Source organism: Daphnia carinata, chromosome 9 (genome assembly GCF_022539665.2).
Source record: "Daphnia carinata strain CSIRO-1 chromosome 9, CSIRO_AGI_Dcar_HiC_V3, whole genome shotgun sequence".
In the NCBI taxonomy this organism is placed as follows: Eukaryota; Metazoa; Arthropoda; class Branchiopoda; order Diplostraca; family Daphniidae; genus Daphnia; species Daphnia carinata.
Window position 1 is genome coordinate 6,621,757 of NC_081339.1, and position 21,867 is coordinate 6,643,623.

At 39.6% G+C, this 21,867-nt stretch overlaps 6 protein-coding genes across 8 annotated transcripts; 5 read left to right on the plus strand and 1 right to left on the minus strand.

The window, feature by feature from the left end:
- Nucleotides 1–1,026: 1,026 nt before the first annotated feature.
- On the plus strand, nucleotides 1,027–5,426 carry LOC130697911 (cryptochrome-1-like). 2 transcript variants are annotated; one of them, XM_057520704.2, is made up of 13 exons: nucleotides 1,027–1,309; nucleotides 2,163–2,235; nucleotides 2,322–2,524; nucleotides 2,601–2,709; nucleotides 3,136–3,278; nucleotides 3,348–3,393; nucleotides 3,457–3,595; nucleotides 3,681–3,910; nucleotides 3,978–4,145; nucleotides 4,213–4,353; nucleotides 4,422–4,573; nucleotides 4,638–4,840; nucleotides 4,916–5,426. In XM_057520704.2, the coding sequence occupies exons 3-13, from the start codon at nucleotides 2,343–2,345 to the stop codon at nucleotides 5,062–5,064; spliced, it is 1,662 nt and encodes a 553-aa protein (XP_057376687.1). In that variant the 5' UTR covers nucleotides 1,027–1,309; nucleotides 2,163–2,235; nucleotides 2,322–2,342; the 3' UTR covers nucleotides 5,065–5,426. The 2 variants fall into 2 exon arrangements, with proteins under 2 accessions (XP_057376687.1, XP_057376685.1); XM_057520702.2 differs by having other exon boundaries at nucleotides 2,163–2,524.
- A 15-nt stretch (nucleotides 5,427–5,441) lies between these two features.
- LOC130697916 (ras-related protein Rab6) lies at nucleotides 5,442–8,217 on the minus strand. Of its 2 annotated transcripts, none has more exons than XM_057520710.2 (7): nucleotides 7,962–8,217; nucleotides 7,714–7,826; nucleotides 7,543–7,648; nucleotides 7,368–7,483; nucleotides 7,212–7,301; nucleotides 7,076–7,139; nucleotides 5,442–5,997 (listed from the first exon to the last, which is right to left on the minus strand). In XM_057520710.2, exons 1-7 carry the CDS (start codon nucleotides 8,029–8,031, stop codon nucleotides 5,927–5,929), a joined length of 630 nt encoding a protein of 209 aa, XP_057376693.1. In that variant the 5' UTR covers nucleotides 8,032–8,217; the 3' UTR covers nucleotides 5,442–5,926. The 2 variants fall into 2 exon arrangements, with proteins under 2 accessions (XP_057376693.1, XP_057376694.1); XM_057520711.2 differs by lacking the exon at nucleotides 5,442–5,997 and adding an exon at nucleotides 6,115–6,850.
- A 370-nt stretch (nucleotides 8,218–8,587) lies between these two features.
- Nucleotides 8,588–11,965, plus strand: LOC130697907 (cullin-4A-like). The gene is made up of 11 exons (XM_057520697.2): nucleotides 8,588–9,137; nucleotides 9,199–9,352; nucleotides 9,425–9,794; nucleotides 9,857–10,003; nucleotides 10,068–10,447; nucleotides 10,505–10,641; nucleotides 10,704–10,868; nucleotides 10,923–11,258; nucleotides 11,321–11,491; nucleotides 11,549–11,701; nucleotides 11,761–11,965. The coding sequence occupies exons 1-11, from the start codon at nucleotides 8,901–8,903 to the stop codon at nucleotides 11,854–11,856; spliced, it is 2,346 nt and encodes a 781-aa protein (XP_057376680.1). The 5' UTR covers nucleotides 8,588–8,900; the 3' UTR covers nucleotides 11,857–11,965.
- A 1,336-nt stretch (nucleotides 11,966–13,301) lies between these two features.
- On the plus strand, nucleotides 13,302–16,160 carry LOC130697908 (uncharacterized). Its single transcript, XM_057520698.2, has 6 exons — nucleotides 13,302–13,492; nucleotides 13,613–13,767; nucleotides 14,010–15,013; nucleotides 15,071–15,438; nucleotides 15,497–15,664; nucleotides 15,727–16,160. The coding sequence occupies exons 1-6, from the start codon at nucleotides 13,360–13,362 to the stop codon at nucleotides 16,005–16,007; spliced, it is 2,109 nt and encodes a 702-aa protein (XP_057376681.1). The 5' UTR covers nucleotides 13,302–13,359; the 3' UTR covers nucleotides 16,008–16,160.
- Nucleotides 16,161–16,405: 245 nt separating this feature from the next.
- On the plus strand, nucleotides 16,406–18,682 carry LOC130697909 (uncharacterized). The gene is made up of 2 exons (XM_057520699.2): nucleotides 16,406–17,588; nucleotides 17,650–18,682. Exons 1-2 carry the CDS (start codon nucleotides 16,720–16,722, stop codon nucleotides 18,521–18,523), a joined length of 1,743 nt encoding a protein of 580 aa, XP_057376682.1. The 5' UTR covers nucleotides 16,406–16,719; the 3' UTR covers nucleotides 18,524–18,682.
- A 359-nt stretch (nucleotides 18,683–19,041) lies between these two features.
- On the plus strand, nucleotides 19,042–20,826 carry LOC130697924 (uncharacterized). The gene is made up of 2 exons (XM_057520718.2): nucleotides 19,042–19,942; nucleotides 20,000–20,826. The coding sequence occupies exons 1-2, from the start codon at nucleotides 19,110–19,112 to the stop codon at nucleotides 20,790–20,792; spliced, it is 1,626 nt and encodes a 541-aa protein (XP_057376701.1). The 5' UTR covers nucleotides 19,042–19,109; the 3' UTR covers nucleotides 20,793–20,826.
- Nucleotides 20,827–21,867: the final 1,041 nt, after the last annotated feature.

Consider the following 21,867-nt stretch of genomic DNA (forward strand, 5'->3'; position numbering starts at 1 on the left):
ATGAAGAACCTGAATAATTTACCAAGTGCTTTACTTTTAACCAATGCACGCGCAGTCTAATTTAGGTTTGTGTCACCATGGACGAGTTTCCTTTGACCAACGTCATTGTTAGTCAATTTTACAAATAAACTTGTTTTCTATTGGCTAATGGTAAAAATCGTCGTAGTACGTATCTTGGGTAAGGACTAGAACACGCACAAAAAAAACGAAAAAACAGCAGCAACAAAAAAAAAAAAAAAAAACAAAAGGCAAAAAAAAGGTCGGAATTCTAGACACACATGTTGTCCACGCGGAATGGCGTCGCAAAAATGCGTTGTTGACACGAGGTTCAGTGTTTTGCTTCGTTCACGATTGGTTTGCAACATATGGCCAAGAGAATGGGGAGGGCAGGCATTTTTCTAAAGACGGTCACGTTGGTGAATTCAAGGGGCGTCAGCTACGAAACACAGCGTGCCTTGCAACGTGACCAAAACCCTATTTGGCTCTCGGCTTCCTTTTCATCCCCATGGCTGCTGCGTGTTATCATCGATCGCGACCGAAAACATAAGCAACATTGGGCAAATAGTAACTAGGGTCTCGGCTTTCGGGTTTGCTGATAATGTATGTGAAATTCCTCCTTATCCACGCCATCTGCACACACACACACACACACACACACAAAATGTCTGATGCAATTCTTGCAAAGATTTCAACTTGCAGAAGTTCGCAAATTCTAGTGTTATCAGTTGATGTTTCATATCATTAGCTTGAAAGTATTAACTGTTAATTTCATTTCCAAAATTTAAACTTAAAGGGAATCATTTTAAAGTTACGAACCATTAGCTTAGATACATTTAGTTCAACAATGACTTTTTACTTTGGTAAGTTTGTACAGTCTTTATTAATTTGTTCAACCTCTGGACGTCGTAAAGAAAAATCAAATTCTATAGCGTTGGCGCTAGTTGCCAGTCTAACTGTTTAAACCTTGGCCTTGCGTCTTGAAAGTGAAAGAACGTCAATGGCCTGCATTCAGTTGTAACCCAGAAGGCAGCGTGACTGGCTACGTGTTGGCAAAATATTCGACCCCTTCCCTGGTTGCGCAGAGAACACCCCCATAATGCTGGATTACATAGACTCATCACGCACTTACCCACCAGCCTTAGAGAAATTCACATATAGATATTGAGAGCTCGTTCTACGATAACTTTTCATCCAGTGCATTTGTTTTAGCAGCTGCTGGTTTAGTCAATCGTTTGATCTGTTTGGAAAGTGTCTCTTAACGTCAAATATTAGTGCCACTATAGCCGTTCCTCTGGATCGACGATTTAAAGTAAGGACATTCCACTTTTTGAATACTGATAAGCTTTTAAAACGTGAAGAGGAGTCGATTACGTTTAAGCAATGATAGACATCTGTTCAGACAGTTCAGTAACTAGTAACACATCAAATTATACGTCTCATAACCGAGATAAAAGCAAAAAAAATATTATTTTGTTAATATTAGTGCATGCCTAGTAGACAAAGACCTCTCTATCGCACATTTTTACCTTTCAATTCATCCAAACATGACAGAAACCTTTCAAATTCTTGGATCGATTGATTAGTGCATTTGGTATAAATGCGAGTTTTGAGTACAACATTTTGCTATTGGTTCTGTTTTCGCGGCATCTTATTCTGGGACAAAATGAATTTTTTAGACTTTTTCTCACGGAATACAGTTGTGTTTCAGCGAACAACCGCCATAGTATTCATAGGCTTCCAAGTTCCACGAATTTGAAAGGAAAAAATCGAGTAAATTTATCGATCCATCGGCAACACAGGTCTAGTTTGCGTACAGTGCCTACACAGACGACGTGCTTTTTTCGTAGTTGGGTTAGCATTTTTCTGAGAGAAATTCGTTTGTTTTATTAAAAATTTAAAACCAAATAACCGTGATCAGACACACTTTCAATAGTAGATATATTATTAGTGGACGCGATCGGTGATTTCCCGGTGAAATTGGCCCCGGTTATGACGAAAATAGTACATAATTTGTTATTGCCTGTCACCCTTGATTTTACGTGATTAACTATGAATTAATGATCGCAGAAAAATAAGTGAGAATATATGCCGGAGAGCATTTTTTATGTGTCACGTACATACATTTGCTGAAAGTATTTAATTATTATTTTTGTCCTCAACAGGTTTCCAGAAAAATGATCTAACTTGCACACTAGGATCTAGCCACATTTTTCATAACAGCAGCAAAACTGTGAGGTGGGAAGTTTTTCAACAGAATCCCTTTTCTATCAGCCCAAAAACTTGCCCTACTCACCAATCAACTTTATAATATGTATCGACAGCAACAACAGCACAACAATATAATGAGTAGCTATGAGTCTGCAGCAAGAGAGAAACATGTTGTTCACTGGTTCAGGAAAGGCCTACGTTTGCATGATAACCCCAGCTTAAAAGAAGGGTTAAAAGGTAGCTGTACCTATCGATGCATCTTCATTCTGGACCCCTGGTTTGCTGGATCTTCCAATGTGGATATCAACAAATGGAGGTAATCATATACATCAAACCAATGGAGTGGTATGATTTTCACTCAATGTTAATTAACAATTTGCCTTGTCTACTAGGTTTCTTCTAGAATCATTAGAAGATTTAGATCAAAATCTACGCAAGCTTAACTCTCGTCTTTTTGTCATCCGAGGACAACCTGCAGGCGTGCTTCCTAAACTTTTTAAGGTTCGTAATCATTTTAACTCATGAAGGCTATATTGGTTGATGCGCCCATTCCCGGACATAGAATGTTTGTTTTTAAACGGTTGCCGTTTGAAAATAGTAGTTGTTAATTCTCGCCATCCGGAACAAACGCAGTTACTGCTTTTCAGTCGATAATGTACCAAAGGGGGGGGGGAGGGGGCGGGGGAGGTCCTGCATGCCGAGCCACGTGAGGCTAAACCAATATAGTATGTAGGCGGGGCTATGTTTCGCGTTTCTCCAGGCTACATCCGTCTCCGATAAGGAAATAAATGCTTCGAGAACAATCGAGAAAGTGATTGTATAACAAGATCCTGCATTGATAACGTTCATATACCAATATCTTGTTTTTCATTCGTTTGTAATGCATATCTTAAAGTTAATGATTCGTTAATTTTGCTAAATAATTAGGAATGGGAAACGACATGCCTGACATTCGAAGAGGACCCAGAACCGTTTGGTCGTGTCCGTGATCAAAATATTATAACCATGTGTAAAGATTTTAATATCGAGGTCATCACTAGAGCATCACATACGCTCTATCATCCACAAAAGTATAAGCTTCAAGTTAATTACTCATAATTTGCAGTTGGCTTATCTTTATTTGGGCACGATCGATATAGAATCATCGAAAAGAATGGCGGCAAAGCCCCACTGACGTATCGCCAGGTATGAAACTTGCTTATTTTAAACACCTACTAAAACCATAATCTTTGTTTTTTAATTCTTCAGTTTCAAAACATCATTGCTTCAGTGGACCCACCACCCCCACCGGAAGCGGACATTACCTTCGAAACTATTGGACGAGGTTATACACCTATCGATGAATCCATAGACGACCGTTTCAGCGTCCCCACATTAGAGGAATTAGGTATCGATCGATACAATTAACTGTATTAAGCAACTTTGTTTTATTCTATTTATAAACACAACGTTTTTTTCTCTTCGCTTGACAGGTTTCGATACGGACGGGTTAATGACAGCTGTTTGGCGCGGCGGTGAAACAGAAGCGCTAACACGGTTAGAGCGTCATTTAGAACGTAAAGCTTGGGTCGCGTCATTCGGCCGCCCGAAAATGACGCCGCAATCTCTGCTGGCCAGCCAGACGGGACTTTCACCTTACCTTCGGTTCGGTTGCTTATCAGTTCGCCTGTTTCACCAGCAACTCACCAATTTGTACAAAAAGGTAAGTTACAATTATGACTGCTCTGAAATTTAGAGCTTAGTGGATTCATATCATCTATGCGTTTTAGATTAAAAAAGCGCAGCCACCGCTGTCGTTACACGGCCAAGTGCTTTGGCGAGAATTCTTTTACTGTGCAGCGACGAATAACCCCAACTTCGACAAGATGGTGGGAAACCCAATATGCGTGCAAATACCTTGGGATTCTAATGCTGAAGCCTTAGCCAAATGGGCCAATGTAAACCAGTTCGTTCGCCCGTAAATAGCGGTGCTGAAACTAAAACAAAAACTAATTAACATTACAGGGCCAAACGGGTTTCCCATGGATCGATGCCATCATGACACAACTACGAGAGGAGGGTTGGATACATCATCTGGCTCGTCATGCTGTGGCTTGTTTTCTAACTCGCGGTGATTTATGGATCTCTTGGGAAGAAGGCATGAAGGTAAAAAGCAAATTGAAATTGATCCTTTGTTTGTTTTGCTCTGACGTCACGTTTTTATCGATCTGCAGGTATTCGAGGAGTTGTTGCTGGATGCAGATTGGTCTGTCAATGCGGGCACCTGGATGTGGCTGTCGTGCTCATCCTTTTTCCACCAATTCTTTCACTGCTATTGTCCCGTCAAGTTTGGGAGGAAAGTCGATCCCAATGGGGATTTCATCAAGTAAACCTAGCAGCCATTTTTAGAAACAACTGTTGACTGATTGTGTTCGTTTTTCATATTTTAGAAAATATCAACCTATACTGAAGAACTTCCCTTTACAATACATTCACGAACCGTGGAATGCACCGGAATCCGTTCAGAGAGCCGCCAAATGCATAATAGGAAAGGATTACCCATTGCCTATGGTGAATCATCTAGAAGCATCGCAGTTGAATATCGAGCGGATGAAACAAGTCTACCAGCGACTTACCCAGTACAGGGGAACTGGTGAGTCATCAAGTCAATCGATGTGTCTAGCACAAATTTTTTTTAACCCTCTTTTTTTTTTTGGGTATTGCGTAGGTGTAATGTCTCCGACTACCAAAAGTGATAACGGTGTCATCCACAATGTCGGAAACAAGAACAAAAGGGAAAACAGCCATGCAAAGCAATACAGGACTGAAGAGCTGCGGCAGAACAGTGCCCAGAGAAACCAGTCCAACCTGAACTAAAGTTCAATCCCACACACAAACAACAATTTTCAAAAGACTCGTCAGGGATCTCTCTCTTCAAGGTTCTAGACCATAGTCACAGTGTACATAAGTATAATCTTTTTCTTTTTACGATTCCAAATTATCTCTTTGATTCGTTCGATTTGCGAAAGTAATTTGAGTAACGGGTGGAGCTACCATGGAAACGGGGTAATAAAATAAGCCAAATCTTGCGCACTTTTAATGTGCCGCGTGTACAGACATAAGATAATTTTCTTTAAATTGGTTTTCTTTAATTATTTTTTCGTGCGTTGTCTATATCCTGCTATTGATATTCTTAACAGATTTTTTATACTATAACCGGCGTATTAACGAAATAACAATTGTCTTTTAAATCATTGCATTGTAAATACTTGACTGAGTCTTGTGTATTTATCGCGCAATCGGCTGGAAGGGACATCACGAACTTAAAAGAGCATTGTGACAAAACATGTTTTGCTTTCAATGAATGAGAATGCCAAAAGAACAGAAGGAGAGGGTTTTCCATTTGTTGAAAGCAAAAACGGAACAAACAAGACGTGCACAAATGTTTTTCTTTTTTAAATTGAATCACCGTCGAGTCTAGAGACGGTGCACCGGAAACCCAAATTGTTAAAGCTATTAAAAAGAAACTCCAAAGTCACATCATTCCAAATTAGGAACAAACAGAAACAGAGGGAAGTAATACTGCAAGCCATTTTTTTTTTCAAGGAAAAAAGTTTAAGTGATGACATTCGAGAGTTTAGACTGTACAACGACGGTCAGTTGAGCCCTTTCTTGGATGGTATTATTTAATTTTTTATCTTTTTTTCAATTCGGCTGTCCTTTTTGTTCGTTTTATTTATTAGCAGGAACATCCACCTTCTTGGTCTGACGCCAGGTGATGCGCGTTGGTCGATGGGCGCAGGTCGACAGCTATGTGTAGGGGTAATTGAATTATTGGGTAAGTTTCATTTCAGTTATGTCATTTCTAGCAACATGATTGACACCACAATTTTTAATCAAACAAAAGGAACAAAAAAAAAGCGAATCGTTTGTCTACTTTGGGCAGGAAGAAAAGCAAGCGGTGTATTAAGATGATATGATCCACACACGACAATTATAAGGACATAGTCAGGTGAGTGTCACGTTCAAACGTGACTTAAACAGAATCAAACATGCCATTCAGTTTTTTTAATGTTTCAAGAAGGAAAATAAGAGGGAAAAAAGGAAACAGAGAGAAAACGCATTCCAGGGCGATTCTAAGGGACATAAATCTCCCATATTAGCTTTCTTTTGCTTAATGTGAATGATAAACAACTTGAAACATTTAGGAAGACCCAATTATTGGATAAAAACTATTAAAGACCAAGTGGGAATGGAAAAAAAATTCAGAGTTTCTGAAATTGTTAAGTGCTAGGATAGGGGCTGTATATAAGCATTCACGATGTAAAGCTACCAAAATAATTCCTTTCTCATTTTCTGTTGGTCCGTTACCAACCTTTTTTTTAAGGCTTTCAAACCCGTTCTTACCAATCAGGCAAAAAGAGATACAAAAAATCATAAGAATAAATATTTTTCGTTTCGCCTCTCTTGCGCTTACATAGGACAAGAGTTAACAAAGCCCAAAACTATTGCTCTTAATTAGGAGTCGTGTAACGACGAAAAGTAGTGTTTAAGGGAGAGAAGAAAAGATTTCTTAATCTTAAATTTTTTTTTTATTAACATGCACAGCCGCCCTCTGCAGGTTTCGTCTCCACCGGTGCGTTATTCAAATCGATCTCCGTGACTAAGAGGACAAAAAACGGAATTAAAGAACCAAAAAAAAAAAGGAAAAAAAAAAGAATAACTTAAGTAGTAAAAACGAAGCATCCAAAAACACCAAATAAATTAAGCGACATGCGAGACAATATGAAAACTCGTAATAAAAAAGAAACTATAGACACCAAAAGCGAGAAACTTATTTTAAGAAGAGGAAAACTAATAACGCTAATAAAATAAAAGAATTTCTTACTGTCTTCTGGTGGTTTCTTATCCGCTTCCATACCGGGTAGGGCGGCAGCAACGCGTCGGAAGAGCTAGACATTTGGGAAAGAACAAATATCGTGAGTAAAGAAAACTTAGCAAAAAATAAGAAGGATTTTTAAAACCTGTTTAACGTTATAGCCAGCCTTGGCGCTTGTTTCAATAAACATGACGTTAAGTTCCCTCGCCTTTCGCTCCCCTTCCTCAGTCGAAACCTGCAAAAGTAATCACATCCATAATGAGGATAGTTCCCTATGCTGTTTTCACTTCTGGTGCCTGACCTGCCGTTTGTCTGAGAGATCGGTTTTGTTTCCAACCAACATAATTATCACATCACTTCCTCTTTCTGTCCGGACATCATCGATCCACTTGGACGTCTGGTGGAAGGAATTTGCATCTGCAGAACAAAAGATTCGATGAGAAAATGGCTGCCAGAGAAATTTAGATATGCCTTACTTGTTATGTCATAAACTACCACAGCTACTGTAGAGTCACGGATGTATGAAGGTATAAGGCTGCGAAATCTCTCCTGGCCGGCAGTATCCCAAAGTTGCAACCTAACCTGTGTTTAGAAGGGTAATTGCACTGATTTCCAAATTGCCACAAGCACAGCTAAATATTACTTACAGTTCTGTCTTCTAAGTACATTGTTTTTGACAAAAAATCTATTCCAATAGTGGCTTGGTAAGTGTTATCAAAACTGTCGTACATAAACCTTGTAATCAATGATGTTTTCCCAACTGTAAAAGTTAAAAAAAATAGTGTAAAACATTAGTTAAATGCACACTATAAAAAAGTACATTTTCCTTCTATTTAAAAAATAAAAATTAGGAAAACGTTTCTATGTAAAAAAAAAAAAAAAAAAGGTTATTGACCAGACTGTTCGCCGAGAAACACCAGCTTGAATTTTCTGAGCGGATTGGAGAACTCATTGGAAGTCGTCATCTTGAAAAAGATAAACGCAAATTTGCCTCTTATAGATACCCAACCAAATTGGCCGGTTGGCTATTCAAGAACGAGTAAACAAATACACTGTCGGGGATAACTAAATATTATTTGCGGAATCGGTAATAAGCCAACACCCCCGATGACAGTTCTGTGTCCACGTATCAAATGCAGTTCTTCTAGTTCTAGCACCAAGCAAAAGGTACGTTGCCATTTTACATGATTTTTACATTTTTGTTTTAACTTAGTTAGAAAATTTGAAATTTGTTTTTGAAAAACATCATTTATGTTTTCATACTTTGTATTATTAATTCAAATTTTGATATTCTTATTACAAAATCCAAATCTGAACTCTCTGAACCAATTAGATTTAAAAATACTTTATAGTTTGGATTTACGTAATGAAAAATATGATGTAAAGAATATACCTCAACACAAATAATTGTCTCTGATGAAATAAGTATGTGATATAAACCATGAAATAAAAAAAAAAGAATTATTCTTTTTTAAAATTAAGATAAAGAGGGCGCGCTTAAGCGTTCGATTGTCGTGTTCTAGTGTGTTTTTCAGTCGTTCCGCTCATCTGCTGGTTAAACAGTAAGGATTGTATAGGTAACAAAATTTTCAGAGAACCACAGGCCACACAACCATCAACTTTTCTTAGTGTCATTTATCTAACATTTGACGCGAGAGTTAATTTCTCGAGGATAGCAGTATTACTGCACGTAACAGTTGCTTTTGTATAAGTGACAAAAAACGTGTCGAGTTCGTTTTGTGGGATGACGAGCATGTGATTTTTTTTCGTTAACATTGAAGAATTCCAGATATTGGCTTTCAGCTCGTGAGAGTTGCCGGAACATCGGTTCTATATGAGTCAGCCGACCGGCAAGTTGATTGGAGTCAAGCGAAAGCACAGTGACGAGAACCAGGTGGAGGCAAAAAAGCCTGCCATGGAGGAGGCAAAAAGAGCCAATTTCTCTGCGTTGGTCAATACAAATGGTTTGGCAAAAACATCACCAGCCGTAGGCAAACCAACTGCAGGCAATGTCAAGAAGATTGTCATCAAGTCCATGAAGGAACTCCCTCGATTGCCAGACAATTACCAGGTAACTTACCATACATGGATTACAAGTTATGCAACGATTCATTTTGTTTTTCGTTTGGTAGGATATTGCTTGGCAGAAGCTGGAAGAAGCTGTTGTCGCCATTCAGAATTCCACCTCTATTAAATCCGCCCTAGAAGACTTATATCAGGCTGTGCAAAACCTTTGCAGTCACAGTTTTGCCCCCCTTGTGTACAGCAAGTTAAAAAACTTGACAGGTTTGTTAAATAAATTTATCTACAGTTCTCAAGCACAGCATTAAAATACTATATTGCATTTGTTATTTGCAGAAGCACACGTTCAATCTAATCTAGCCCAGTTTTTGGCAGAATCCATTGATCCCTGTGTGTTCCTGAAAATGATGAATGACTGTTGGCAATCTCACTGCCAACAAATGATTCTCATTCGTGGCATATTTCTTTATCTGGATCGTAAATATGTACTTCAGAATCCAGGAGTCATGTCACTCTGGGACATGGGCTTAGACACGTTTAAGGTCTACATCATTAGCGATCCACTAGTCCAGACCAGGACGGTCGACGGCCTGCTCTTGCTCATTGATAAAGAGCGGCAAGGTGACACGGTCGAACGTTCCCTCTTGAAATCACTGTTGCGCATGCTCTCCGACCTTGGCATCTACCACGAGGCCTTTGAGACCAAGTAATTTACATATAGTATAACGCCTGAAGGTAAACGGTTGATTAATGATTCCCTTCTGCCAGGTTTTTGTCATCGACGGAACAAGTCTACAGCACCGAGGGCCAGCACCTGATGCAAGAACGCGAAGTGCCTGAATATCTCGCCCATGTCGATAAAAGATTGCACGAAGAGAACGAGAGGCTTCTTCACTATCTCGATCACTCGACCAAGTACGAAATTCATTAGTTTATTTGTCAAGATAAAAAACAATAACACCTCATCTATTATTAATAGGAGAGCTTTGATAACGACGGTGGAGAAACAGCTGATTGGGGAACATCTGGTGCAGATCTTGCAGAAAGGATTGGACGCGCTTGTCGAAGAGAATCGCATTTCCGATCTGAAACTCATGTTCAGTTTACTGTCGCGAGTCAAGAACGGGCCGCAAGAACTCAACACGAATTTCTGCATGTACGTCAAGAAGCGCGGGCGAACCATCGTTATCGATCCCGAGAAGGACAAGACGATGGTCCAGGAGCTGCTCGACTTTAAGGAAAAGTTGGACAATATTGTCGTCACGTGTTTCGGCCGTAACGAGAAATTTGTCAATAGTCTCAAAGAGTCTTTTGAGAATTTTGTCAATCAGAGATTGAACAAGCCAGCGGAGCTTATTGGTAAAGATGGCTAAATTTCACTGTCCTATTTGTTACTAATGTTTTCTTTTTGATTAGCCAAATTCGTTGATTCAAAGTTACGATCTGGCAACAAGGAATCAACTGAGGAAGAGATGGAACGGTTACTCGATAAAATAATGGTTTTATTTCGATTCATTCATGGCAAAGATGTTTTTGAAGCCTTCTACAAAAAGGTATGAAATTCAAAAAGAAACTTGTTCTATTACAAATGTTTTGAATTGTTTTTTAAAATAAGGATCTGGCCAAACGTCTATTGGTGGGCAAATCGGCCAGCGTCGATGCGGAGAAGAGCATGCTGTCCAAGTTGAAGCAAGAGTGCGGTGGCGGTTTCACTTCTAAATTAGAGGGCATGTTTAAAGATATGGAATTATCCAAGGATATCAACGTCGCCTTCAAACAGGTAAAGAATTCTGCCTAAATTCTAGTGATTTCTTAAGAACTCTTGTTTCTGTAGTATCTTGCTCATCTCAATCAACCTGAGTTGACCAACATGGATCTGACTGTGAACATCCTGACAATGGGTTATTGGCCAACGTATGCACCTAGTGAAGTCACTCTGCCTCCCGAAATGGTCCATTTTCAAGAGACTTTTAAAAAGTTTTACTTGGGTAAACATTCTGGCCGCAAACTGCAATGGCAGCCTTCACTGGGCCTGTGCGTTTTGAAAGCCTCATTCCCAATGGCTACCAAAGAGCTTCAGGTCTCTTTGTTTCAGACTTTGGTGCTTTTGTTGTTCAATGCGGCCGATGAGTTGCCATTCGAGGAGATCAAAGCCTCCACGAATATCGAGGCAAGTTTCTTTCTTCAAATCATTTAGTTTATTTTGAATTCATTTGAATTTTGTTTTGATAGGATGCTGAATTAAGACGAACTTTGCAATCGCTGGCATGTGGAAAGGCTCGTGTACTTCGAAAAGTGCCAGCAGGAAAAGACATTTTGGATGGCGATAGATTCAGCTATTGCAAGGATTTTACCAACAAATTGTTCAGAATCAAAATTAATCAGATTCAATTAAAAGAAACGGTAAACAACAAGTAAAGAATGATTTTAAAACTTTAATTTATATTATTTTTAAATTAGACGGAAGAGCAAAAAGCGACGGAAGAGCGAGTGTTCCAGGATCGGCAGTACCAGATCGACGCAGCTATCGTCCGTATTATGAAGATGCGCAAGACACTCACCCACAATCTACTCATAACCGAACTGTACAATCAGCTCAACTTCCCGGTCAAGGTATGAAATTTTAAACGTTTTAAATTGAAATTCAAATTTAAGCGCTTTTTTCTCTTTAGCCCGCCGATTTGAAAAAGAGAATCGAATCCCTTATCGATAGAGACTACATGGAAAGGGACAAGGACAATCCAAACCAGTACAACTATGTGGCGTGATCACCTACGAAAACAATAACAAGAACTTTCCCAGCCTATTTAAATGAGTACCAGGTGTTGTGGGGAGCGTGAAAAAAAAAACAAATAAAAGAGAAGATGGAAATAGAAAGGAACTTGATAAACGAAGAAAATATTTAGCACTTGTGTTTCAACAGGAAACGGAAGACAGATCGAGTCATAAGTAGTTGATGACGCCATTTGTGGGTTGTATGTTTTTCCTAATAATGTTAAGGTAGAGTACTAAAGAAAATTAATAATCGGAGGTGTCTGTCTTCCGTTAGCGAAAGAAAAAGTGGGCCATCCTTTACCCCTTTTTTTTTCGTGCCCATTGAAAAAGGAGACATGTTCTATGGAATTAATAGTTATTTTTTTTAATTATTATTATTTTTTAATCGGTCGCCATTCATCTCATTTATAACATCTCCCCCTACTCCTTTCCGTAAAGTACCCATCCACCCACAAATCCGAAGCCTTTCTAAACAAAAGAGAAAAAAATTGCAAAAAAAAAAAGAATAACATTTTAGTCGGTGATAATACATTGAAATGCTGTTTCATTGTTTTATCCGCATTTGTTGTTACGTGTGCCGGAAGAAGTTTCAGCAATTAGGTAACATTATTATTACTTATTTTTTGTTTAGATTGTGTAATAAAAGCTTTTTTTTTCTTTGATTTTGCGATTGTTGGTGTAACGCGCATAGGAAAGGAGACCTTGGAAAGTAGTCATGGTAGAATAAGGGCGGACAGGTTAATACCCGTCTCGAATGGCCCTTACGAAAACAGACAGGTGTACCTTTATTATTCCACTCTAGGATGACGTGCTTTTTCGCCATTGATGTGAATTTCATTTCTTCTAATTTCGTAGGACTGCCAACTCATCAAAAAAGCAAGGACGTTGAATCTTTAACCAGTTTATTCATGGCATTAATCATTTTTAACATCATTTAAAAATTATTCCTCCTAGTGAACCTTTCTCTTTTTATTTTGGCAAAGATCATTGCCACAAAAGTATAATACCCAAGGCTGAAATGAGAGACTTGCGCGCTCCCTGAAGGTAAATTGATTTTTGGCTTGGATTTAAGACTCATTAGCACCTGCCCATTTTTATTTTTAGGCGTGCTGGTAAAGATGCCTAGTAATTTATTGTTGTGTCCTCTTTCACCTTGGGTAAAATGGGATTCCCCTTTTCCCTACCACCAACTACCAAGTGTACTTAATGCCCCTTTTTTGGAATTTTTTATTCAGCTGTTATGTCGAACGTAGCCCGAAGCGTTGGTTTTTATTTACTATATATTTTTTTTTTCCTTTAGGCCAGCACGTATACACAGGTGAGTAGTAGGATGGCCCTGGCCAGATTGAACCTCAGTCGCCCGTCGGTGTCGCTGCCAGACAGGTTGATTTTGCGCTGTGTTTTAAATTGTTTATAACGCGCACTAAAAAAAAAAAGAAATGATTGTTTAATTATTTAAACTTCTTTGTGAATAGTGAATATTTTACGGTATCAACATGGAGGAAAATGGCGAGAAAGGGATGGCCGAAGGATCGGAAATCAAGAAAAAGGGAAAAGCATTGCTAATTTACGATTTAAAGCAGCGCAAGTTGATTCCGATCAAAATCCTGTTCTTTGTCGTCTTATCCAGTAAGTTTTGCTTATTCAAACTAGTTTTTTAACATTCAAATATTATAGTCTCATCGTGATTCAGCAGAAAACTATTGAGGTCATACAGTCAAAGAGGTGAACAACATTTTTTCTCAATAGGTATCGGAGTTTTGTTACCGTACATGACCATCCACATGAAATCGCTGGGCATCAGCGTCGAAGAGACCGCCCTCATTTATGGCATCTTCCCCCTATTCGCCATTTTGGCACCTTACACTATGGGAATCATAGCCGATAAGTTAGGAAATTTTAAGGTATGTCAATTTATTTCCAAGACAAACCCTTTTTAAAGAAAGAAAAAGGGATAATGTTATGCAACTTAAGGGGGGGGGGGGAATGATTGCGCATTTCCCTTCCTTAAAAGGTGTACCTAACTTTCTAAACAAATGCGTAGACTTAAATTTTCTGAATTTGGCACGCCAACTGTTACGTAAATTTAAGGGGAAAAAAATGTTACGGTTATATAAAAAAAAAAAGATTTATTATTGAAAAACAGGTGTTACTTTGCGTCACGATGCTGATGGCCATGGCCAACGCTCTTTTGTTCCTCGTCATTCCAACGGGCAGATTTATCGAGAAATATCCAGTCAATTTAACGATGGCGATAGGATGCGGAGAAGACGGCCGCTTGGTGTTGACAGATCTCGATTCGAAAACGTGTGGATTCCGGAATTCCGTCGATGGCAATTTATCCTTGACTGTGACCGAGTGCGGTTACATGTGCTACGATCAAATCCACCATAAAAGTCAACTGAAACAAGAAGAGGAACAAACATCTTCACTTCCAGCTGATTGGCCGTCAGCTGATCAACCTTTCAAGAAATACAGACACGGAATGTTCTTCCAGGATAAGTGGGGACTTGAAATTTCGTGTTCTGGAACTTCACCATCTCTGGCCAAAACAAACTGTAGCCTCAACCGGAACGAATCCCCGCGGATCAACGCCACGTTCAGACACGTGACCATCCGTTCAAATAATGACATCGGGGATTTCCCGATTGAACGGACGCTATTCAACGGAGTCTTTCCGTTAAGCAGTGGACTCGAGTGCAGCAACAGTTACGATCAACCGATTAAATTAGTTCAACCGTTGGTGTTCACGTTGAACGGGACGCTGAAACTCGGCGACGGTGGAGTACTGTCGCCCTGGAATTCGCCGGAAGAAAATTCGAATCAGGATCGGGTGGTTTATCGGACGTGTAGATCGCAGTGCGTCGTCCAAACGAAACGCAAGAATATTTGCAGTGACGATGCCAATGTTATCGTCTACGATCCGCAGTTAACCTTTTGGTTGTACCTGTTATTGCGATTGTTTTTCGCTATCCTACTCGGCGGATCGATGGTCCTTTTTGAAGGCGCCTGTTTGGCCGTCGTCATCCAGTACAAGGGCGATTTGGGACTACAGCGCATGTTTGGCATCTTAGGAACTATGATCTTTTGTCCCGTCTCAGGAGCTTTAATTGATTATTTCAGTATCAATCAGGACATTCCTGATTACAGGTATGAATACGTTTTTATTAGTTCAAGAAATGATGTAATTGAATTATTTTGAAATAGGCCTGCATTTTACCTGTACGCCATTTTAGTGGGATCAGCCGCGTTGGGCGTGCTGACGGTCGATTTGGATTTTCGACCACCTGCCAAAGAATTGTTGAAAGATATCAAATCGATTTTGAAAAATTTGGAACTCGTCGTGTTCTTCATGGTCATCTTCACTTCTGGTCTATTTTGGGGCTACATTGAGAGCTATCTGTTTTGGTTCCTCGAAGAAATGGGCGGCACAAAGTCCTTGATGGGTTTAACGGTCACCGTTTCTTCCTTGTTCGGTATACCTGCCCTCATCTTCTCTGACGTCATCTTCAGGAAAATTGGCCATCCCAATGTGCAAATCATTGGTTTTGCATTCTACGTCATTCGCTTAATAGGTATTTCATTTCTCTGTTAATAACATGGCAGTTTAAAAGATTATTCACACCCATTAAGGCTATTCGTACATCTACAATCCGTACATGTGTCTCATCTACGAAGCCCTTGAGGCTATCACGACGTCGTTGATGATGACGTCGGCTGTGGCCTATTCTGCGGAATTGAGCACTACCACTACACTAGCCACTATACAAGGAATGGTTGGAGGAACGTACTATGGGATTGGTAAGTTCGTTTTGTTGTGTCCTTTTCAAGTTTTCCTATTATGAAAAATATGCGATTTGTAGGTAGAGGACTTGGCAGTCTTGTGGGCGGATTTCTCATGAAATATTACGGCACTCGAGCAACATTTCGCATTCTGGGCGTGGGGGCCCTCTTTGTCGGTGTATTGTACTTTTTATTTAACGTTTCCTACATTCGCCGGCGACGTTTGAATGGAGAGAAAATTGAAAAGAAAATGCCAGACGAGCCCGACATTGTAGACAAGTCTGGGGGAGGAGTCGACAACGGATTGAACAATCCAGTTTTCGTACCAGATGATGATGTTCCGAAAAAAAGGAGCCATTGATTTGAACCAGACACGACATCTGACATGGGATGTCTATTTTGCAAGTATTTCTCTTTTCATGGCCAAACTAAATGTTTTCACATTATTTTTTTTCTGAATAGTTTTCCGGCCAAATGGTAATTTCCCGCATGTTTTTTTTTTGTTATATCACGGATTTATAAACAGCCAGAATTTGTATTATCCTTTTGACAGTACGGAAATTAGATTTTTAAAATTGTACATGACATTTGGTGTTTAAAAAATGTTTTTATCTTTTCTAAAAGTTTTAGGAATGCGGGACGTGCTTTACGAAATGGCTTTATCCTTTTACGGTAACAAAGGCTTTTCAGACAATCCTAGAATCACCAAAAACAAGGTCTAACCTGACGTCAATGTCTTGCCATTTTCATCCAAGTATCGCGTGAACCGTTTCCCCGTGAGGGTCGACAACATCATTCACGTCACGATGATGTGCGTGATTGCCTTGTAAACTACTGAAAAGTAGAACTAAGCGTAATAGTTTTCCCCACTGACGGATGAGCTAGAGATTAAAAAAAAAAAGAAATTAGCCAAGGCCATGAATTGTTTGCTAACACAGGATGTAATTCACTCTGCTTTGTCTCTTGCGATACTTAAGACGATCATTTGTTTTGAAACGATTCGTCAACGTCGATCCCATCCTATGAATCAATTCCATTAGTGGCTGCGTCAGTTCATCAACAGCTCTGTCATCATGTTGTTAAAAGAAAACGAATTAGTTATTCGAGATTACGAATGGCTTAGCACGAGTGGTGATGCCAAAGTGCCCAATACTAACGTTAAAGTCGTTTCACCCTTTTTCAGTGTGGAAAGCGAAACGTGTGGACTTTCTGACGGTCATAAAACTTTCCGATTCGGCATTCGATTAGTGGGTAACGGTACCATTTTCGACAAGTTCCATACTGTCGTCTATTTTTATGCTCACAACGTTGATATGCTGGGCATCGACGTTGCAGCTGTCGAGTGCAGCATTGGACTTAAAACGACTACTCAGCAATCGATCTATTTGCAAAGGAAATTCATAGAATCGCAAGTCATACAAGTGTTTAAAAGCGAGGAATTTTTAACGTACGATCACCTGTCAGACAAAGGAATTTCTCTCAAGTATCGTATTTACATGACCAATAATAAATACAACATCCGGCCTGGTTTGCGGTTTGAATTGAAAGACACAACGTTTGGCCAAGAATTGTGGTCAGCTGCACAAAAGGGACACATGACTGATTGTGAATTTGTCGTGAAAAATCAAATTTTCCTGGCACATCGTGCTGTTGTAGCTGCCCGTTGTCCCGTTTTGGCTGAACGGATGGGCAGAGACGGTGAAACGATAACGACCAATCCGGTTGCATTCAAAGCATTGCTTTACTTCCTATACACTGGTCATTTGTTACCTGGTATGAATACGTATGATCGGCAGCAATTCACCGACCTGGTGAATCAATTCCATGTCAAAACTGCAGCCGAATCCATGGCTGTCAACAATCGATCAAAAGGCATAAGTCAACTCTTTTTGGCCATTCAACCAAATTTGAAATCACGCGATCAATTAACTGTAGAAATCAGGTAGCCAACATGCAAAAATACATTTTAGAATTTAAAATAAATAATTTTGATGATTTTATAGGGAAAATCATGGAAGAGTTTCACTTACCGGAAGAGGTCTCTGCCTTCATTACGATTACATCACAACATTTCGGGCCGGTGACGTAATTGCACCCGAAATGTTCCGGTTCGATAGGGAAGGTTTTTTTGGCGTCACGTTAACTGAAAGTCAGCATAAGAATGGACATAATTATCAGCTGACTTTTAGCAGTTTTCATCTAGTCAGTGGCTTCAAACTAGTGGCTGTTACCTACGACTTGAAAGATGGCGCCCGTTCTTCATTGCCTACACATCATTGCAACATGACAAAAATGTATGAAGAAGCCGGATGTAACGAGACTTTAAAAATATTCCGAGAAGGAATTTCATTACCTAAGAATGTCGAAAATAATTCCCCTTGTACTGTTCGCGTGAATTTTAAAGTTTACCTGGCGGAAGTGGACGAATGTTGGGGCTACCGTCTCAACGATCCCCGTCTTCCTGTTGAATTTTGGTCAGCTGTTAAACACAAGAATTTCACCGATGTAGAATTACATGTGGGTAGTCGCTCATTTTCAGCTCATCGAGCAATTCTTTCTGCCAGAAGTTCGGTGTTCGCTGCCATGTTTAAAAACATAGATATGGTAGAGTCTGACAGCTCTCATCCAAGAGAGGACGATTGCAGAGTATTAGTCATCGACATTTGTGCTGATGAAGAAAATGATTTAGACCCGGATGCCTTTGAAGACTTTCTAGTCTTCCTGTACACAGGCAGACTGAGAACTACAGAAAGTCTTGCAGAGCTCTGGGCTGCAGCAAATAAATATGACGTCAAAACGTTGGAACTAATTTCAGAGTCGGCAAAAGTTAGATTTGGAATGGAGGAATTGTGTGTGGCGTTAATGTCAAACCTTTGATTCAACATAATTCGTGATGTGAAATATAAGCTGAGTTTGAAAACCGAGTGGCATAATGTACGCTGAAAACTAATAAAACAGCTGTTTCACATCCTCCATTGAATTAGAAGCAGTCGAAGGTTTTCGTCTGCCAAAAAAAGATGTGAAAACTAATTTCAAACGTGGGGCATAATAATAAAAAAACTAATTACTCTCGTTCGTGATGTGTTGTGTAAATTTTTCATTTTGTAACGCCTGGGAGAAACACGTAATGCAAAAAACGTGTTTGATTATTCGTCATAAAAGTGAAGCTTGCTTAACGAGCCAAACACGCATTTCTAAACCAGGAACTAGAAAAATAAAATAGATTACTTTTTAAATGAAGTGAATAAAGGATCTAAAAAAAACAAATTAATTTTCTAGAAAACATTACGTAATTTTGTTGAGTGCAATATGGCAACTACGGTTCACATCCTTTTGATTTTTGCAAATTTGGAGGGAGGGTGATCTTCTGTGGATTGTAGGAAAACCCCCTGTAAAACTTTAGTCTCGTTACTACGCCCTTGGGATCCACTTAAAATATGGTGTCGCATTAAATTTGTACAAAATGCGTTTAGACGAAGATGAGCTAGTGTTTTACGATTATCAGTGGGTAGTCAACAATAACGTGGTTTCTCAAGACAAGCAATACGTTTCGCCATTCTTCGGCCTTGACATTTCACCTCACATTCGAGATGCTGCCTCATTTCGGTTTGGTATACGTTTAACATCTGTAGAATCTAAGGTTAAAGCCATCGTTTTGCTCTATGTCCATTATCTCGATACTTTGGGTATTGGTGTGACTGACGTTGAATGTTTCATAGACGTCTCACAATCGTTAAAATTAAGTCAAAAATTTCGTGATGCTCAAACGCTGATATTTGAAAGCCAAGAATTTTATCCAGCCACAGAAAATGGCGTCCTCGTCCAAGAAGCATTCGTTTTGATTTACCGAATTTACCCGACTAATTCCTTTTACGGCTACACGATGGATCGCCAACCTCTTTTAGATTACGGATTCGAGCAATGTGATACCAATTTCGGAGAAGAAATGTGGTCAGCTGCTCAGAAACAAAAGTTGACTGATTGTGAGTTTGTCGTCAATCAAACTGTTTTCCCTGGACATCGAGCTATTTTGGCAGCACGATGTCCAGCTTTGGTGGACTGGCGTCATCTCGATGCAGATTATCCTACAATTCCAATTGTAGACACTGACGAAGCTGTTTTTGAAGCTTTTCTTTATTTCCTCTACACCGGCCAAGTATCGTTGCCAGTTGATACGGACATGTACCGACATTTCATTGAACTTTACATCAAATTCATCAGAAGACTGCCAGATGAAATTGGAGAGGCTACATCATCGTCAAACGAATGCTCAACCGAATCCGCAGTGAATTTGAGGTAAAAGATTTGTTCAATCACATTAATTCTCATACTAATAAAGGTAATGTTTCGTAGTCAAAACCATGGAAAAGTCTCGTTTGTACGTCGTGGTATCAGCCTGGAATACAGCTACGAATGTTGTTTCAAATTATTTGAAAAACCTTCAACTCAGACGGCCCATTTCAATGGTAAAGGTTCGTTTAACGTATCACTGAAGAAACTAAAGGCTTACAGCGATGAATGTCAGTGTGAATTATCCATCTGCAATTTGAATCCGGTCATCGGTCTTAATCTGATTGGTGTGGCATGTTATCGCCAAGGAATCAAGTGTCACCTAAGTGAATTCAAAGAAGAAAGATTCCGAAGCATCGTGATGTTACCCAGAAATCCAAGAAATTCCAAAATGGCTGGTACCGGATCCTCTGAGGATGCCAATTTCCTCGAGATATCCAACAGCGATCGGTTTTCTTTCGTGACGGACTTGGAAATTTGCCTGGCCGAGGACGAGGACGAGTCATGGGGCTACCGTTTACGGGACCTTCTGCTGTCTGCCCACCTGTGGTCCGTTTACACGACTAAAGAATGGGCCGACGTGGAACTTTGCATGTCTAGAGACAACGTCAATCATCTTTCCTTTCCGGCTCACAGAGCCATTCTTTCGGCCCGCAGTCCTGTTTTTGCCTCCGTCTTCAAGGCGACAAACGAGAAAAAAATCGACGTCGAAGACATGGATCCTGTTCTATTCGAAGACTTTCTTTTCTTCATCTACACGGGCACTGTGAGGAATGCGGAGAATTTGCCCGATCTTTGGCCTGTCGCGAAGAAATACCACGTTAAGACGTTGGACAAAATTTCGGAATTTGCTTGAAAATTCTTTTTGTTTACGTTTTTTAATCTTTTGTGGCCTGAAAAATCACAAAACTGTTATTACAAACGTGCAAGTCATGTATGTAATCTCTCAATTTCGTACGTGGCCTATAGATTTTGAATGTCTATAAATGGCGCTGGTAAAAAAGAAAAAAAAAAAAAAAAAGAAACGCGAAATTTACATAGCGCGATTCTTTTCGGAGGGAGGAATCCTGGTCTATACGTTCGGTTTTTATTCAAATGAATGGGGAAAGAAGAAGAAAAAAAAAAATCGATCGTATGACAAACTGTCCTTTTAAAGTTTCTTTTTTCAGGGGGAAAGTTACAGAAACTGACGCTGACGTCATTTCTAGCCGATCAATCACAGGATCGTGCGACGAGTATATCCTGGTCTGAACATCTTTTTGACGCGACACATTCTCTACACCCGTAAGAAATCGATTGTGTGGTTACACAACACGAGGTAATTTTTTTTTAACAATTCTTCCATTGAAAACCAATATCTGTTATTTTTTTTTTTTTTTTACACGACGGGCGCCGGACCAAAAATGAAAAACTCACACACATGCGCCTAAGCACATCGATTATCTACAGTGACATACTCAAAAACACGGAGGGTCAAGGAAACGGATGTGTGTATTCAATACCGGCAGCCCCGATCTGTGTCTCATAAAAAAAAAAAAAAGGAAGACGCCGATGGGGCACAGCTTCGATAGGTGATGGATTATGGTATAGATATACTTGAATATTTTAATAAATTATTTCAAGAATGGCAATGTTTTATCGCTATAGTATTGCCCTCATTTTGACCAAATTAAATTGCCTGTTGGCCCTTTCTTTTTTTTTTTAAAGGTATACCCGGATCGACACGGGTTAAAAACAAAACACACTTTTTATTGTGGTATAAAAGAAAGCGTGACGCGGAGGAAACACATAATAAATGACTTGTTGAGAGCTACCGGAATGGGACCTCCCGAAATGATTTATAAGTGCCGAACAGAAACAACGGCGGCGGTAACGACGGCTCAGGTACGAAAACATTCATCACGTTGATAGACTTTTTTTTTTTTTTTTTT

Coding starts and splice junctions, on each gene's coding strand:
- LOC130697911 (XM_057520702.2), top strand. CDS start 2,310: ATGTATCGACAGCAACAACAGCACAACAATATAATGAGTAGCTATGAG. Junction 3,279..3,347: donor ACGCTCTATCATCCACAAAA/GTATAAGCTTCA, acceptor CGATCGATATAG/AATCATCGAAAAGAATGGCG. Junction 4,574..4,637: donor CCCAATGGGGATTTCATCAA/GTAAACCTAGCA, acceptor TTCATATTTTAG/AAAATATCAACCTATACTGA.
- LOC130697916 (XM_057520710.2), bottom strand. CDS start 8,031: ATGACGACTTCCAATGAGTTCTCCAATCCGCTCAGAAAATTCAAGCTG. Junction 7,302..7,367: donor ATCTCTCAGACAAACGGCAG/GTCAGGCACCAG, acceptor TTACTTTTGCAG/GTTTCGACTGAGGAAGGGGA. Junction 7,140..7,211: donor CTGGCTATAACGTTAAACAG/GTTTTAAAAATC, acceptor CCAAATGTCTAG/CTCTTCCGACGCGTTGCTGC.
- LOC130697907 (XM_057520697.2), top strand. CDS start 8,901: ATGAGTCAGCCGACCGGCAAGTTGATTGGAGTCAAGCGAAAGCACAGT. Junction 9,138..9,198: donor GATTGCCAGACAATTACCAG/GTAACTTACCAT, acceptor TTCGTTTGGTAG/GATATTGCTTGGCAGAAGCT. Junction 11,492..11,548: donor AGATTCAATTAAAAGAAACG/GTAAACAACAAG, acceptor TTTTTAAATTAG/ACGGAAGAGCAAAAAGCGAC.
- LOC130697908 (XM_057520698.2), top strand. CDS start 13,360: ATGGAGGAAAATGGCGAGAAAGGGATGGCCGAAGGATCGGAAATCAAG. Junction 15,014..15,070: donor CAGGACATTCCTGATTACAG/GTATGAATACGT, acceptor ATTTTGAAATAG/GCCTGCATTTTACCTGTACG. Junction 15,665..15,726: donor AGGAACGTACTATGGGATTG/GTAAGTTCGTTT, acceptor TGCGATTTGTAG/GTAGAGGACTTGGCAGTCTT.
- LOC130697909 (XM_057520699.2), top strand. CDS start 16,720: ATGTTGTTAAAAGAAAACGAATTAGTTATTCGAGATTACGAATGGCTT. Junction 17,589..17,649: donor CAATTAACTGTAGAAATCAG/GTAGCCAACATG, acceptor ATGATTTTATAG/GGAAAATCATGGAAGAGTTT.
- LOC130697924 (XM_057520718.2), top strand. CDS start 19,110: ATGCGTTTAGACGAAGATGAGCTAGTGTTTTACGATTATCAGTGGGTA. Junction 19,943..19,999: donor GAATCCGCAGTGAATTTGAG/GTAAAAGATTTG, acceptor AATGTTTCGTAG/TCAAAACCATGGAAAAGTCT.